General features: G+C 43.1%; 1 protein-coding gene across 1 annotated transcript in view; it reads left to right on the top strand.

The window, feature by feature from the left end:
- CUL9 (cullin 9) overlaps positions 1-18,026 on the top strand; it is a 535,945-nt gene that overhangs the window by 463,931 nt on the left and 53,988 nt on the right. Inside the window, exon 42 of the mRNA XM_033937681.1 lies at positions 1,136-1,246. Coding sequence (XP_033793572.1) covers positions 1,136-1,246 — 111 coding nt within the window. The remainder of the gene's footprint in view (positions 1-1,135; positions 1,247-18,026) is intronic.

The following is an 18,026-nucleotide window of genomic DNA, read 5'->3' as shown; positions in this document are numbered from 1 at the left end:
ATTTTCAAGTGATGAAGACATCAAGGGAAGCTGTGGGTTCAAACCCTGCGCTGCTCCTTGTGACCCTGGGCAAGTCACTCAGTCCTCCGAAGCCCCAGGTACGTTAGATAGATTGAGCCCACCGGGACAGATAGGGAAAATGCTTGAGTACCTGATTGTAAAACCGCTTAGATAACCTTGATAGGCGGTATATAAAAACCTAATAAACTTGAAACTCCTGGTTTGAAGGTCAAACAGAAGATTTCTTTTCAAAGGGGTTAAAGTCATGAAGTACATGGAGCTATCAGGGGTCTATATTGAAAAATAAAACAAAATATTTTTGAAAACTCTTTTCTTTCCTACAGTGGTAGATAAATTATTGAAACCCCCCCCCCACCCTACCAAGTTGGAAAGACAGTGACATGAGAATGGTGGAACCGGGAAAATGACTATTACTGTGAAGAGCTGAGCCTAAAGAAGGAGGTGGGGGGAGGCCTGGGGCAGGGGGAAGCTAGACTTTATGGTAGGGGAATTCTGTGTAAAAAAATGATGCAGAATTGTCAAATATTTTCTCATTGTTTCTCTCAGTTTCTCGGTCTTCCTCCTAAATACGCTTTGCCCTCAACCTTTGCTCTCAACATTTGGTGGCCTCACAGTAATGTTATAGCTCCCAGAGAGTTCCCACTTTTGCAGCTAGCCTTTCCTCTCTCCCAGCCCCTCTTCTCAACCCTTCTCCCAAGCACTTTACTCCTCAGCTCCTCCTTCCTTTCTTCTGCTGCTCTCTGCTGTCTCTCTAGCTCACTGATAAGATATTCCTTAGGTAACGAATACACTGAAGGAGGAGGTGAGATCAATAATGAAAAGCCTTCCTCCCAGTTCTTCCTGCAGTATGGGGTTTCCAGCTCTTCAATCAGAGACAATATTGGGGATGCTCAGGCACCCGAAGAGCTAGTGCCTAGTGTGTAAGGATGATTTTGATATAGGCTGTGGATTTGGTGATGAGGTTTGGGAAAAAGATGCCCTTGGTGATAGCCCTTGGTGGATGAATAGGGGAGGGTGCCGATGTGGAGCTGGGGATGAACCTGGGATTTCTGAGTCAAGGTATTTCCTACAACTCTTTGGATTGAATTAACATTGATTCTCTCTCCTTCTGCAGGAGTTTGCTGTGAACCTTAAAAAGAGGATATCCAGCATCAGTGCAGTGCCTGACATGAGATCCTTAACCTTTGTGGTTGATGCCTGTGTAGTCTTGGAGCAAGCTCGCAAGGTAGGCCCTTGTTTAGGATCTGGATTTTAGCACTTCCTAAATCTAAACTGGTCTTGTGCTGGGGATATCATAAGGCAAGAGGGTGAAATGGATTAGTACTTCTGTATGCTGGACACAAAAAAATGGATAGGAAATGCTGGTCTAGGGAGGGGAGAAAGAGGGAGTTGCTGGACAAAAGGGAAGGGAATGGGGACTTGTTGACCACCTTTTGGGGGGCTTTGGCATCAAATCTGTGGGCACTGGGATTTGATCTCACAGCCTCTGGGTGCAGTGGCAGCAGCTCTACCAAGGAGAGAAATGGAGATACTGTTCATAATGAAAGGATAGAAAAAGATGTTGGACACAGGATAGAGAGTGAGAAAGAGATGCTGAAACAGAGAGCAGCTTGGAATCCTTACGGAGAAGGTAGGACAGAACGGAGATTAGGAAAGCTGGCAGATTGGGCAACAGTATAAGAATGGGCGATTCCAACTACCAATCATTAAACACACTCAACATAGTGGAGAAAAAAGCCTCAATATCAAAGCGCTCGTAAACCATTAGATCAACACATGGGCAAAAGCTATGTTGGCCATGTTAGTCCACTCTTCAAGGTAATATAGAGAAATAAAACAAAAACATAAAGGAAAAAAAGAATACCTTTTTGATTGGACTTACTTAATGTAGTTTATGATTATCTTTCAAAGGTAACCATTCTTCCTCAGATCATTGGCAAAAAAAATCACATTATCAGTCTTTCTCAAGTCACTTAAATGTGCGTAAAAATCCAGCATGTGTAAGCTTTTAAACATTTTTGAAGCAAAACCAAATCTACAAACACTGGAGAGACTGTTCAAGCTTCACATTTCATGCATGCAATCATGACAAAGTCCAATCACTTATCTGTCAATGTTCCATCAATTCCAGGATACAGTGCAGTTTCCCGTTTCGCTGTCCAAATGCTGCTGCTTCAGGGGCAGAAGTTAAAGCTTCAAATCCACAAACTCTTTCGGCCAAACAACTCATGCTGGCCAAAATGCTGACTGTTAAAAAGCTTCCCCTCTCATCCAGCTGAGGCAAAAAACATGGTGACATCATCTATTTCTCCTCCAATCCGATTCAATCACAAAGCAAACATGCGTGTAGACATTCATCCAATACATACTTCATTTAGCTGAACCTACAAAACCGTTGGTCAAACAAAATCTTTTTCAAAAAACGTTTTCCACTCAACTGCAACATTCAAACCCAGAGGCAGTACAGTGTTCAATCTGAAGATCCACTTCTGATGAAAGTGAACGCAGTGGGACTCCAAAGGTTCCATAATTTTCTGAGTTCTCACACAATGTTGATGTTCAATTAACCTGGTCTTCAACATTCTGGAGGTTTGACCCACGTAGTATAAATTGTAAGGGCATTGTAGCAAATAAATTAATTTTTCAGACAAACAGTTTATGAAGTATTGGTGGAAGTGATTTCAACTACTCCAAAATTGACTGGATAAATGTTACTTCAGGGAGCTCAAGGGAGGTATAATCTCTAGACGTAATAAATGACTGCCATCAACTTGTGCTCGAATCCTAGCGACTTGATGAATTACAGATCTAAAAAGAAATTGGTTTTGTGCTAGTCTAGTAAGGTCCTCCAGGGTCATCCCTATGGTTGTTTTCAACGTGTCCAGCCATCTAGTTGCAGGTTGCGCTATTCGCCTAGTTCCTTCGATCTTCCCAAATATGAAGTCCTTCTCCAATGATCTTTCTCTTCTAACAGTTTGACCAAAATAAGACAGTCATAAGAACATAAGAATTGCCACTGCTGGGTAAGACCAGTGGTCCATCATGCCCAGCAGTCTGCTCATGTGGCGGCCATTAGGTCAAGGTCAAAGACCAGTGCCCTGAGTCTAGCCTTACCTGTGTACGTTCTGGTTCAGCAGGAACTTGTCTAACTTTGTCTTGAATCCCTGGAGGGTGTTATTCCCTATAACAGCCTTTGGAAGAGCGTTCCAGTTTTCTACCACTCTCTGGGTGAAGAAGAACATTCTTACGTTTGTACAGAATCTATCCCCTTTTAACTTTACAGAGTGCCCTCTCGCTCTCTCTACCTTGGAGAGGGTGAACCAGCTATCTTTATCTAATAAGTCTATTCTCTTCATTATCTTGAATGTTTCGATTATGTCCCCTCTCAGTCTCCTCTTTTCAAGGGAGAAGAGGCCCAGTTTCTCTAATCTCTCACTGTACGGCAACTCCTCCAGTCCCTTAACCATTTTAGTCGCTCATCTCTAGAGTAGTACCATGTCCTTCTTCATGTACAGCAACCAGTGCTGGACGCAGTATTCCATGACCCAGTATAGCGGCATGATAACCTTCTCTGATCTGTTTGTGATCCCCTTCTTAATCATTCCTAGCACTCTGTTTGCCATTTTCGCAGCCGGCGCACATTGTGCAGATGGCTTCATTGACTTGTCAACCAGTACTCCCAAGTCTCTCCTGGGGGGTCTCTCCAAGTATTGCATCGGACATCCTGTATTCGTGTATAAGATTTTTCTTACCGACATGCATCACCTTACACTTATCCACGTTAAACCTCATTTGCCATGTCAAGGCCCATTTTTTGAGCGTGTTTGTCACATTGCAATCCTTCTGCATCCTCACTACTCTGAATAACTTTGTATCATCTACAAATTTATTCACCTCGCTTGTCGTAAAAATTTCCAGGTCGTTTATAAATATGTTGAAGAGCACGGGTCCAAGCACTAAACCCTGCGGTACTCCACTCGTTCATCAGCGCCTCTACCATCTTTCCAAGTACCGAAGTCAGACTCACTGGTCTGTAGTTTCCCGGTTCTCCCCTTGAACCTTTCTTGAAGATCAGCATAACATTCGCCACTTTCCAGTCTTCTGGAATCCTTCCCAATTTGATTGACAGATTGGCTATTAATTGGAGCAGTTCAGCTATAGCCCCTTTCAGTTCCTTGATTACCCTTGGATGGATGCCATCTGGTCCTGGGGATTTATCGATTTTAAGCCTATCAATCTACCTACATAGCTCTACTAGACTGACCGTCAACCCTGTCAGTTTCCCGTCTTCGTTTCCTGCGTCTAGCCTGTCGGTTTCTGGTATGTTGTGTTTATCCTTTTTGGTAAATACAGATGCAAAAAATGTGTTTAGTTTGTCGGCGATGTCTTTGTCCTCCTTTAGTGTTCTCCCTATATTCCATGGTCATCCAACGGTCCCACCGCTTCCTTTGCGGGTCGTTTCCCTTTAATATATCGAAAAAACGGCTTGAAGTTTTTTGCCTCCTTGGCTATTTTTTCCTCGTAGTCTTTTTTGGCCCTTCTTACTGCCTTATAGCACCTGCTTTGATGGTGTTTGTGCTTTTTCCAGTTTTTTACCTTTTCTATTCCTTAAACGAAGTCTTCTTGTCTCTGATCGCTTCCTTCACCGCTACAGTGAGCCACGCCGGTTCCTTGTTTTTTTTCCTCTTGGATCCCTTGTTGACACGCGGTATATATAGATTTTGCGTTTCGGTGACTGTGTCCTTAAAAAGGGACCATGCTTGCTCTAGCGATTTTACAGTGCTTATCCTCTTCTTAATCTTCTTCCCCACCATGAGTCTCATTGCTTCATAATTTCCTTTTCGGAAGTTCTGTGCCTTGGCCATCATTCTGAATCGATGTTTTGCCCCTGTGTCCAGGTTGAAATGGATCATATTGTGATAACTGCTTCCCAGCGTCCCTTCTACTTCTACGCCTTGCGCCAGTCCTCGTAATCCATTTAGAATTAAGTCCAGAATTGCATTTCCTCTCGTATTTTCCTTGATGAGTTGTTCTAGGAAGCAATTGCCTACAGCATCCATGAACTTGGTCTCCCTACTGCACCCGGAGGTGCCTAGGTTCGTCTATCCCCGGATAATTGAAGTCGCCCATGATAATTGTGTTGCCTCCCTTGAAGTTGCATTTAATCTCTCCATCAGTTTCTTCGGACTGCCCTGCAGGTCGGTAGTAGATGCCGATCTTTGTTTCCGTTCCATTTATTCCCTGAATTTTGGCCCTTATTTTTCAGTTCTGGCGTATTCTCTCCAATAGACTCAATTCCCTCTTTGATGTATAGGGCAATACCTTGACAAATCCAAAACTTCACCTCATTCTATAAGATGAGGAACAGAACAATTCTCTTGCTAAATCTCAAAACTGAGATCAGCCACCTCTGATATGTTGTAGATTTTAACATTTAAAGAACTCCGTCATCTTCTAATCTTTTCAGAAGTAAGACAAACCAGTTGCGTCAGATAAGAAAGAAGAAAGAACGCCCACTGTGAACCCTTGAAAAAGCCCTGCTTGGGCGAAACGGGTCCCATCAGAGGCATGCTAGTATCTCTGCACTATGGAAGAAAAATAAATGAATGAATTATCTGACGCAACTGGTTTGTCTTACTTCTGAAAAGATTAGAAGATGACGGAGTACTTTAAATGTTAAAATCTACAACATATCAGAGGTGGCTGATCTCAGTTTTGAGATTTAGCAAGAGAATTGTTCTGTTCCTCTTCTTATAGAGTGAGGTGAAGTTTTGGATTTGTCAAGGTTTGATTTACCTCACTTTCATCTTCATACACTTTTTGAGTATAGGGCAATACCCCCACCTTTTTGACCTACTCTGTCTCTGCGGTATAGCTTGTATCCTGGTAGCACAGTGTCCCAGACGTTTTCCTCATTCCACCATGTTTCTGTGATGCCAATGATACCAAGGTTATCTTTTTGTGCCATAGCTTCCAATTCCCCCATCGTATTCCTTAGGTTCCTTGTGTTCGTACATATACACTTGGGTTTGCGGCCTATTACTTTCTTGCATTTCCTTCCCTCTTGTGTCCCTTTTGATCCGTCAGGATTTCTGTCTTGCCTGGTGATCCGGTAAGTCTTCCCTGCTATCTTCCTGCACAGTATCTTCTGGGTATACCATTTCCCGAACCATCGACTCTTGGTCGACTCTTGGTTTTCCACATCTTCCTAGTTTAAAAACTTCTCAATTTCTCTCTTGATGTTGCTTGCAAGTAGCCTCGTTCCGTCTCCGCTGAGGTGGAGTCCATCTTTCTTGTATAGCTTGCTGTTCCCCCAGAACATCGTCCAGTTGCGCACGAAGTGGAATCCTTCCTCACACCAGTGCCTCATCCATGCTTTGACTGCTTGCAGCTCCGTCTGCCTCTTCTCTTCTCATACCAGCAGGATCTCTGGGAACGCTACCCTCAGCGTTCTGGTCTTCAGCTTCCCTCCTGGCATCCAGAACTAGTCCTTCTCTGCTGTAGTTCCTGTTGCTCATGTTGTTTGTCCTCACATGGATCATCACCGCTGTATCTTCCTCTTCCATGCTGTCAATGATCCTGTTGATGCGGCTCACTATATCTTCTATCTTGGCTCATCATTTTGGCTTTGAGTGACATAGCCGGTTTGATCTTTTCCAGAATCGATTTATTAGTTATTTTGGCAGTCCACGGCCCTCATAAAATCCTTCTCCAACACCAAAGCTCAAATGAGTCAAGCTTCTTTCTGTCTTGTTTCCATAGTGTCTAGTTTTCACATCCATAATTGACCACTGAGAAAATGAGTGTGTGGAGAAGTCTGATCTTCGTTTGGAGTGTTAATTCCTTGCTTTTGAATACTTTGTCGAGAGCCTTCATTGATGAGTGACCAAGTGCTATTCTGCGGAGTATTTCTTCCCTGCTAGTTGCTTCTCTGTTTACAAAAGAGCCCAGGAGATTGAAATCCTTTACAACTTCTATTCTATCACCTTCAAGCTCAAAATCTGCATCATTTTCCGTGTTCATGATCTTCATCTTGTTTATATTCAGTTCTAATCCCTCTTAGTAGATACAGCATGTCATCTTTGCTGCTGGTGATGAGCATTGTATATTTATTAAAAACTTTATATACTGCTAAATATAGCCAAAAAAGGATCCAAGCAGTTTACAATATATATAATTCAAAACAATTTTGAAAAGAACTCCATTCAAAAATAGAAAAGGAAAGAAAAAGAAAAGGTTTGGGTTGTTTTCCTAAATACATAATCTTCTAAAACAATCAATTTAACAGTAATAAATTTAATTAGTTAACACAAACTAAAAATTTTATTAAAAATAAGCCAAATAGAAACTGCAGTCCCAAACTCATTTCTTCAATTTAAAAAGGCCAGTTGAAAAAATGTGCTTTCAAATGTCTCTTAAAATTTATACACGATTCTTCCTTTCTCAATTCTATAGGCAGACTGTCCCCCAACCTTGGAATTAAATTAAAAAATGCACAATCTCTAGTAACATAGTAGATGACGGCAGATAAAGACCAGAATGGTCCATCCAGTCTGGCCAACCTGATTCAACCTAAAAATTTCTCCATCCCAAAGGAGCATATAGTAGGGTGGTGAAAGGAGGTTATGGAGGGTGAGAAAGGGAGTCAGGGTGGTATGGAATCATGCTGAAGGGTGACAAAGGGGGGTCAGGGTGGTATGAAATCGTGGTGAAGGGTGAGAAAGGGGGTCCGGGTGGTATGGAATCATGGTGAAGGGTGAGAACGGCGGTCAGGGTGGTATGGAAGCGTGGAGGGAGAGAAAGGGGCAGATGTTGATGGAATTGCAGGGAAAGAGACATAAGGGGGAAGGATACTGCATGGAATTGGGTTGGAGGGAGAGAAAGGGAGCAGATGCTGATGGAAGTGGGGAGAAGGGATAGGAGAGAGTGAAATGCAAGACCATGTGGGTGTGGGAGAGGGAAAGGAAGAGGAGACGAGAGATGCCAGACCATTGGAGGAGGGAAGGGAGGAAGATGGATGCCAGACTAATGGGGTTGAAGGGAGAAATGGAAGGGGAATGCATAAAGTTTCTAGAACGGGAATAGAAAGAGAGAAGATGCCATATAGAAGGGGCAGAGAGAGGGTAGACAGTGGATGAAAGGAAGAGAGTGACAAAAAGATGAGGAAAGCAGAAACCAGAGAAGACAAGGTAGAAAAAAAATTATATTTATTTATTTATTTTTTGCTTTCGGTGAGATGCATCGCTGTTTCTGTGATGTTGCATTATATGCAGAGTCCAGCTTCTTGGTGCTTCAGTTTAACCTTTGTCTACGTATTTTTATTCTATCTCCCCATTTACAAAACTGTAGAGCGTTTTTTTAGCATTGGCATCTGAGCTGTACCACCATGGCTAAAAACCACCTACAGTTTTGTAAAAGGGGGAGGGGCTAGTTTGTGATTACATACTAGGCGAAGGTGTTTTCTGTGTTCTGTGTGTTCGAAAAGACATGGTTTTCTGTTAGGATTGACTGTGTAGGATTGATCTGTACTAGTCTGGCTTGTTTACTTTTACAATGGGTGTATGGATGTACTGCTCACTGCAGTATGTAAGATGCTGCCTTTTCCTAGATATTCATGTGTGACGTGTGGATTGTTAATAAAAATCATGTTTTTCATACAGAACGAGGGTGTCAAAAAATGATGGGCCCCGGGTGTCACATATGCCAGGTACGCCACTGCTTTGCTGAAATCTAAGTAAATTACATCTAGCATTACCTGTAGTGGAAGATTATTCCAGCGCTCAACCACCCTTTCTGTGAAGAAATATTTTCTGGTGTCGCCATGAAATTTCCCACCCCTGATTTTCAGTGGATGCCCTCTTGTTGCCGTGGGTCCTTTAAGAAAGAAGATGTCTTCTTCCACCTCGATACGGCCCGTGATATATTTGAACATCTCGATCATGTCTTCCCTTTCTCTGTGTTCCTCTAGTGAGTAAAGCTGTAACTTACCCAGCCGTTCCTCATACGGGAGATCCTTGAGTCCTGAGACCATCCTGGTGGCCATTCGTTGAACCGACTCAATTCTCTGCACATCCTTTTGGTAATGTGGTCTCCAGAATTGTACACAGTATTCCAGATGGGGGTATCACCATGGATCTGTACAACAGCATTATGACCTCGGGCTTACGGCAGACGAAACTTCTACGGATACAGCCTATGATTTGTCTAGCCTTGGATGAAGCTTTCTCCACTTGATTGGCAGTCTTCATGTCTTCGCTAATGATCACTCCCAGAACGAGACTTGGGAGTGATCATTAGCAAAGACATGAAGACTGCCAATCAAGTGGAGAAAGCTTCATCCAAGGCTAGACAAATCATGGGCTGTATCCGTAGAAGTTTCATCAGGAGACCACATGCAGAGAATTGAGTCGGTTCAGCGAATGGCCACCAGGATGGTCTCAGGACTCAAGGATCTCCCTTATGAGGAACGGCTGGGTAAGTTACAGCTTTACTCACTAGAGGAACGCAGAGAAAGGGGAGACATGATCGAGATGTTCAAATATATCACGGGCCGTATCGAGGTGGAAGAAGACATCTTCTTTCTTAAAGGACCCACGGCAACAAGAGGGCATCCACTGAAAATCAGGGGTGGGAAATTTCATGGCGACACCAGAAAATATTTCTTCACCGAAAGGGTGGTTGACCGCTGGAATAATCTTCCACTACAGGTAATCGAGGCCAGCAGCGTGCCAGATTTTAAGAAAAGATGGGATTGGCAGTTGGAACCCAAGCACAGTACCGGGTAAAGCTTTGTATTCTCGCCCAGAAATAGCTAAGAAGAAAAAAAAAAAATAATAATAATTTAAATTGAATCAGGTTGGGCAGACTGGATGGACCATTCGGGTCTTTATCTGCCGTCATCTACTATGTTACTATGGGATCTCTTCATGGAGGAAGTTAGGGGGTGGGTCACAAGTGTGGGCAGACTAGATGGGCCGTGGCCTTTTCTGTCGTCATTTTCTATGTTTCTATGTCCTCGATCCAGTTCTCTAGTCATCCAATCAAAAAATTCAATTAGGTTCGTTTGACACGATTTACCTTTAGTAAAGCCATGTTGCCTCGGATCCTGTAACTCATTAGATTCTAGGAAGTTCACTATCCTTTCTTTCAGCAACACTTCCATTATTTTCCCAACAACCGAAGTGAGGCTTACCGGCCTATAGTTTCCCGCTTCATCCCTGTGACCACTTTTGTGAATAGGGACCACATCCGCTCTTCTCCAGTCCCCAGGAACCTCTCCCGTCTCCAGATATTTGTTGAACAAGTCTTTAATAGGACCCACCAGAACCTCTACGAGCTCCCTCAGTATCCTGGGATGGATCCCGTCCGGTCCCATCGCTTTGTCTACTTTCAATTTTTCAAGTTGTTCATAAACAATTTCCTCCGTGAATGGCGCAGAATCTACTCCATTTTCCTGTGTAACTTTGCCAGACAACCTCGGTCCTTTTCTTCAATGAACACAAAACAGAAGTATTTATTTAGCACATTTGCTTTTTCCTCATCACTCTCCACATATCGGTTCCCAGTATCTTTTAGTTTAGCAATTCCATTTTTTTATCTTCCTCCTTTCACTAATATATCTGAAAAAAATTTAATCTCCTTTTTTTTTTTTTTTACATTTTTAGCCATTTGCTCTTCCGCCTGCGCTTTCCCCAGACGAATGTGTCTCTCCTGGCTTCTTTTAGTTTCACCAGCCACTTGCTCTTGTTGATATCAAAAGTGGTTTTGTTTTCTTTCCTGGTGTCTTTTTCTCTGCCTGTTTCCACCTTCCTAACCGGTGGTATTTTTTCTTTGTTTGATTGTAGTCTTGAGTCTATAGCTTTCAGACTTCTTTTTACTGTTATTGCATTTTTTTCCCTTGATCTGTCGAGGAGCAACCTCTTTCTGCTTTCTTTTCTGGTTCCCAGGCTCATGACAGGAGTCTTTTCATGTGTGTAACCACCCTCTGTCAGCTGGACTATACCTGTGGTTCTTCCCTGGTTGTTGATGCTACCATTTGTAACAATGGTGTCAGATCCACTTGAATTTATTACCTGGAAAATGTTTTTTTCCTTATGTCTCTCACCTCTTCCAGGGGGATATGTGAGTTTTATGCCCTGCTAGCAGCTTCATCCTTATCAGTCTTTCATCAAGCAAAGGTGATTCTGTGTTCATGTCCACAGTATCTTCTACTATTTTCATTTCACTCAGTCAGTTCTTGTGTTGTTTCCTGCACCTCGTTTTTCCTACGAGAATCCTGGCTTATATATTTTGCCAAAGTGCATTCAAGGATATAAAGTTAATAGACTAAACACAGAAGAGAACTGGCCTGTATAGATAACTAGCCTATGAAGGGAGATCAAACAAATTTATAAAAAAGCTCAGAGATACGAAACTCTGAAGGGAAGGTTATGAGACCTCCCTTGGAGAAAGAGTTTACCTTCCAGTCATAGTCCTTTTATGAAAAATCTTTGATCACTTCCTTCAAAGGTATATATGAAAAACTCATCTCTAAAAACTTCAAAAAATTGTCCAAACAAGGTACTGCCTTTAAAATTGCAAATGTCACTGCACCTGTGGCAAATTCTAAAAGATTTACTTAACCTGTAGGCCCCGTTTCGATCCCTGCTTCAGGGGACCCGATTATAGATACTCTAAACAGGTTCCTATAATAAATTCATGCTGGAAACGTTTTCTGTCGTGACATACAGCTGAAGATTCTAAAGCAAACATATAAACATGCCACGTGTGAGTAAATTCCTGTAACAAACCCACACTGGCAAAAGAATGGTACGTTTTAAGGCATACACAGGGCACAAGATGCAATACTCTCAAATGAAGCGTACATACCGCTGCTGAAACGTGGTAACTTCTAAATCTTCAAACCGCCAGACCAACGCGATTTTTCTGGCTTGTTAAATACTGAATTTCATGCAAACGCTGAAGAACATGATGGCGTCATGACGTTTGAAAACGAGTCCTAAAGCAAAGAATAGCAAAATCCTTCCACTGCTCTAATTGTAAGCTGCTAAAATGTAAATGAGGGCTGAAAAACCACAACTGACTACAGAAATGCTATCCACTCTATTTCATGATTAAGACCATGAGGGCTCAGTGTATGTAAATTATAGATCCACTTCTGTTCTTTCTCCACAATATTTTAGCAACATCACCCCCTCTTGTGACCGAAACTCCATCCAAGATAGAAAATTGTAAATCTGACAATTGATGCTGCGAATCTATCCAATGTCTTGACGTGATATATTTGGACTTCAGCAAAGCTTTTGATAGCGTCCCACACCGCAGGCTGTTGAACAAACTAAAATCGATGGGATTAGGAGATACATTCACTACATGGGTAAGGGATTGGCTAGATGGTAGGCTTCAAAGGGTGATGGTAAACGGTACCCCCTCCAAAATGTCAGCAGTGATGAGTGGAGTACCTCAGGGCTCCGTCTTAGGGCCGATTCTATTCAATTTATTCATAGGAGATTTGACCCTAGGACTTAGAGGAAAAGTATCACTGTTTGCCGACGATGCCAAACTATGCAACATAGTTAACAAAAGCAGTATGCCTGACTTTATGACGCAGGACCTAAAACAGCTTGAACAGTGGTCATCAACTTGGCAACTAGGCTTTAATGCTAAAAAATGTAAAGTAATGCACCTAGGCAAAAAAAATCCACACAGAACTTACACACTAAATGGTGAAACCTTGTCCAGGACCACGGTGGAACGGGATTTAGGAGTGATCATTAGCGACGACATGAAGGCTGCCAATCAAGTGGAGAAGGCTTCGTCTAAGGCAAGACAAATGATAGGCTGTATCCGTAGGGGTTTTGTCAGCAGAAAACCTGAAGTCATAATGCCACTGTACAGATCCATGGTGAGACCTCATCTCGAATATTGTGTTCAATTCTGGAGACCACACTACCGAAAAGATGTGTTGAGAATTGAGTCGGTTCAGCGAATGGCTACCAAGATGGTCTTGGGGCTCAAGGATCTCACGTATGAAGAAAGGTTAAAAAAACTGCGGATGTACTCACTGGAGGAGCGAAGAGAGAGAGGGGACATGATTGAGACCTTTAAGTATATTACTGGGCGTATAGAGGTGAAAGATGATATCTTCAGTCTTACAGGGCCCTCGGTAACCAGAGGACACTCGCTGAAAATCAGGGGAGGGAAATTTCGGGGTGATGCTAGGAAGTACTTCTTCACCGAAAGGGTGGTCGATCATTGGAACGAGCTGCCTCAGCGGGTGATTGAGGCTAGCAGCGTGGTAGATTTCAAGAGAAAATGGGATATTCATGTGGGATCTCTAGGAAAGTAAGAATCAGGGAGTGAATCATTGGTATGGGCAGACTCGATGGGCTATGGCCCTTTTCTGCCGTCAATTTCTATGTTTCTATGTCTTTAACACCTGATCTAATTCTACTCAGATGTTCACCTATTCTTACTTTAATGCTGCGAATGGTACTGCCTACATAATGAAGGTGGCAGGGGCACTGTATAATATATACTACCTGTTCTGTATTACAGTTGGTGGCCAAACAACGGGTTCTAGGTTGGACCCTAAAAGTCATCTCTGATAGTTTAACGCTATACACACACATTCTACAGTGACCACACTGGCTGTGTACGCCAACAACTTGCCTTTGGGGTGAACTCAAAAATTGTGAGTGCACCAGCACTTGTTTGAGATTTTGCTGTTTGGAAAAAGCAAATCTGGGAAATTCCAAAAATTCCGAGTGGTATCTCATAATACTCCAATGCTGTTTGATAATTCGTTTGATCTGAAATGCATGAATGGAGTAAGAGAGGACACATACCAGGGGTGATGAATCCTGAGAACTAGTGGGATTTAGCAACAATGCCCTATTGGAATAAAGTGCCCTTTTGTAAGCTTTGCGGATCACAGAGGAAGGGTATCCTTTTTCTACAAAATGAACTTGCATCTGTGTTGCTTGATGTACATATTCATGTGTGGTGGAGCATAGTCTGCGTAGCCGAAGGAACTGACCAGTGGGGATATTATTCCTAAGATGTTGGGGATGGGGAAAACTGGTATATTGCAAAAGATTATTCCTATCGGTAGGATTCCGATAGATGCTGGTGGTAAAGTGACCCTGAGTGAGAATAATGTTAATGTCTAAAAACGGAACTTGATGTGGGTCAGTGTGCATAGTAAATTGTAAATTTGGATCACAGGTGTTCAGCCAAGCAAAAAACTCATCAAGTTGGGTGGAAGATCCAACCCATACAGCAAAAACTTCATCTATGTATCTTTTCCATATGTGCATATGTACCCAATGTTGTGAGGGGTATAGGAACTGTTGTTCAAACTTAGAGACATATAGACATGCTATGGATGGGGCCATTTTAGCTCCCATGGCAGTGCCTTTGATTTGTTGGTAATATACACTGTCGAATTGAAAGTAATTCATACTTAATGCTATATGGGCAATTTGAAGTAGAAAAGATATCCATTTTTGTGATAATTCTAAAGCTTTAAGCTCATCAGCTATAACTTGAATTGCTGCATCTTGAGGCACGTTGGTGTATAGTGCCATTATATCTGTTCATCAAGATACTGTTCATCAAGATAATATGCATTGTTCTCCCTAGCGTGTTTTAGCCGGGCGCTGCACCCAGCTAATTTTGGTGAGCGCCCGGCTGTCATCTTGCATCCGCACCACCAGCATCAAAGCTGCGCTCCAATCCTCTTCCCTGTCCTTACTCCAGGGGTGTCTAACCCGCGGCCCGACAAGAAGTTTTGTGCGGCCCAGCTTCTCTCTCTCTCCGGCGGTAGTTTTCTGGCCGGCTCCCTTCTGCAGTCAACTGCGTGTGGCGTCGGCTCCTCGCGCGCGATCTGTGACTGTGTCAGAAGCGTTCCCTCTGACATCACGACGTCAGAGAGAAGGCTACCGAATCAGCCATGAATCGCGCACGAGGAGCCGACGCCACCCGCAGCCGACTGCAGAAGGGAGCCGGCCAGAAAACTACCACCGGAGGGAGAGAGAAGCTGGGCCGCACAAAACTCCTTGTCGGGCCGCAGGTTGGACACCCCTGGAGTAGAGACAGGGAAGAGGATTGGTGCGCGGCTTGCAAACAAAATGTGTCCCAAGAACCAAAGTGGCTGTAGGAGTCCTGAGACTCTGACTGGAGTTTCTGAATTATTAATTGGTGAAATTGGTGAGTATTTTGGGGTATTTCATATATGTGGTCTTGAATAAACTCAGAACTTTGTATAAGGGATTGAAACCTTAATATACAGCACAAAATGGGAACAGACCAAAATAACTTGATCCATTTCTTTAAATTTATTTCTAATTTTTGCATTGGCAGCTATGACTGTTTGAATGACATCACTCTATCCAAAAGGAAGAAGACTAAAAATTATTCCCAGAGGATAGTTCCTCATGTAGAGGGATAAAAGTTAACTGCACACAGCTGGTGGAAATGCCCAAAACCAGGTGCTCTAGAGCAGTGTTCTTCAACCGCCAGTCCGTGGACCGGTGCCAGTCTGCAGACATTTTCTGCCGGTTCACAGGGCTGGCATGTCCATCGGGCCCAAGACAGCGTTCTTCAGCCGCCAGTCCACGGTGCGATCAACGCGGCGTCTTTGGGCCAGTTTCCTGAGTGCTGCAGTGCACAAAGCCATGGGAAAAGGCTCCTCCACGCGGCCTGCGCTTGAACCGGAAGCCTTCTCTCTGACACCGCAACGTCAGAGGGAAGGCTTCCAGATGAGGCGCGGGATGCATGCGAGGAGCTGCTGCCCACAGCTTTGTGCAATGCAGCACTCAGGGAGCCGGCCCAAAAATGCTGCATTGATCGCAAAGTGGACCAGCCCAAAGATAACACCGGGGGGCAGGCCAGAAGGCAAGGCACATGGAGGGAGAGAGACAACAATGGTAGGGGAAATGCTTTTATTTTTTTTTAATTTAGTGATTGATTTGTCTGTTCAGGAAGAAATGCATTTGTTTCTTTTCCTCTGAGGTTGTACTGCTTGCAAAGCCTTGCATCTTAGGGTTTGTAAATATTAGTACTTTTAATTTTTGGTCCTGCATTTGCATGGGGTTATCTGTTTTATGGTAGGAATGAATGTTAAAAAGCATACGGTGTGCTTTGTGTATTTTAATTTTGTGGTTAAGCATTATGTGCTGTTAGTACAATTATATTGTGTGTTTATATGAAAAATGAATGGAACAAATGGTGTTACAATTAGTACTATTATGGGGGCGGGGTTTGGGGCAGAGATTGAGTGGAGATGGGCATGACTTATCCAAGTGTTCTTCAACTGCCGGTCCGTGGACTGGTGCCGGTGCCCAAATAATTATTTTATTTCCGCCGGTCCATAGGTGTCAAAAGGTTGAGGAACACTGCTCTAGAGATCCAGATCAATTGTAGATACATTTGATAACTCTTCAAAAGCATTCTAGAAATGGTCTAGTTCATCGTACCTGCATAATCCTGATACCCTGCACAGAATTTATAGCATTGGTGTGGAGGAAGAGGGAAAGAGATATTTGAAGGGAGAACTGTTGGGAAGAGAAAGGAAGAAATGGTGGACCTGGGGAAGGGAGGCAGGCAGGCAGGGGGAGAGATGGGATAGGATCAGTTGGGAAGAGAAAGGGAGAGAAGTTGGATCTTGGGATGGGAAGGAGGGAGAAATGTTAGGTATGTGGATGGAAGGCAGAGATGCAGCATCTCTCTTTTTTTCCCCCTCCATTTCATTGTTCAGCATCAAAGGGGGAGGGAAGAAGAAAACAGAAAAGAGAGGGAGCAAAATGTTGGACCATGGAGATAGAGGAAGAGAGATGGACCCATGGGAGGGCAGGAGGGAAGATAGCTGGGATAAGAAGATGCTAGGCAGGAGATGGAAAGAAAGGGACAGGGAGTTACAACCTGACCAGTGGAGAGAGGGAGGGGGATTATGAAAGTGGTGAGCCATATGGATGAGGTCAAAAGGGAGATGACAAGATGAGTGAGAGAGGAGTGAGTACAGTGGTAGAAATGTGGTAATGAGGAGTAGATAGAAGGAAATAGGCTGGGAAAGGAGTGAGATGGGAAATGGGAGAGCTAGGGACTGAGAGAAGATGGAGAATTGAGAGGTAGCTGAACATTTATAAAGAAGAAGGGTAAGAAAGAAGGCAAGATTTGAGTGGACAGAGGCAAAAAAGAGAAAAAGTTAAGAAGGCTGAAAGGGAAAAATCAATACATTGGAGACAGGCATAAGGAAAGAATGGAACAGTATTGAGAGGAGAAAAACTGGACAGCAAACATTGGAAAGAAAATTAGTAGAAGATCGACAAAAATCAGAAAGAGAAACTGGGACCAAGATGATGGAAAAACAAAACATCCAGACAATAAGGTAGAAAAAATTGTTTTATTATGAATTTATTAACTGGAATATGTTAGCTATGAGATATGTTGTGTGAACCTAGGCACTACTATAATCAATTTGAATGAAGAATATTATTATATATCAGTCTGCATCAGCAAGATGTTATCTCACCAATTTGCCAAACTTCATTCTATTTGGTTTAACAATATTTTCAGGTCCTCAGCGGGCCACCACACACTTAAACCATCTCATTGTGCGGGGCTTTATGCTCCCACTCTTCATCGGACCCAGTATACGTTTTACTGTGAATATTTTATAAATATTTTAAAGAAATTTTTTAAATATATGCTAAAAGTACTTAGCTTGTAAATTCGACGCTAATCGGGAGGGTAGAAACATCGATCGCCAACATGTTTCGCCCGTATGATTCAAAGAGCTTTATCAAGGCTGACTCTCCCATTCAAACCGCTATCTCCAACCATTGCGTCTGAAGACAGGGAGGAGGCCCAAAAAAGCAGTAATATTTACCCTGATTAAACGAAACTCCACGTGCGCTGCTGACAGCTGATTCAGCATCCCCGCTCTGATGAGGCTCACCTCTGAAGAGGCTCACCATAGCTGTAATAGAAGTGAATGGGAGAAC

The sequence above is a fragment of the Geotrypetes seraphini genome, chromosome 3 (genome assembly GCF_902459505.1).
Source record: "Geotrypetes seraphini chromosome 3, aGeoSer1.1, whole genome shotgun sequence".
In the NCBI taxonomy this organism is placed as follows: Eukaryota; Metazoa; Chordata; class Amphibia; order Gymnophiona; family Dermophiidae; genus Geotrypetes; species Geotrypetes seraphini.
This window is presented reverse-complemented; position numbering and strand designations above follow the sequence as displayed.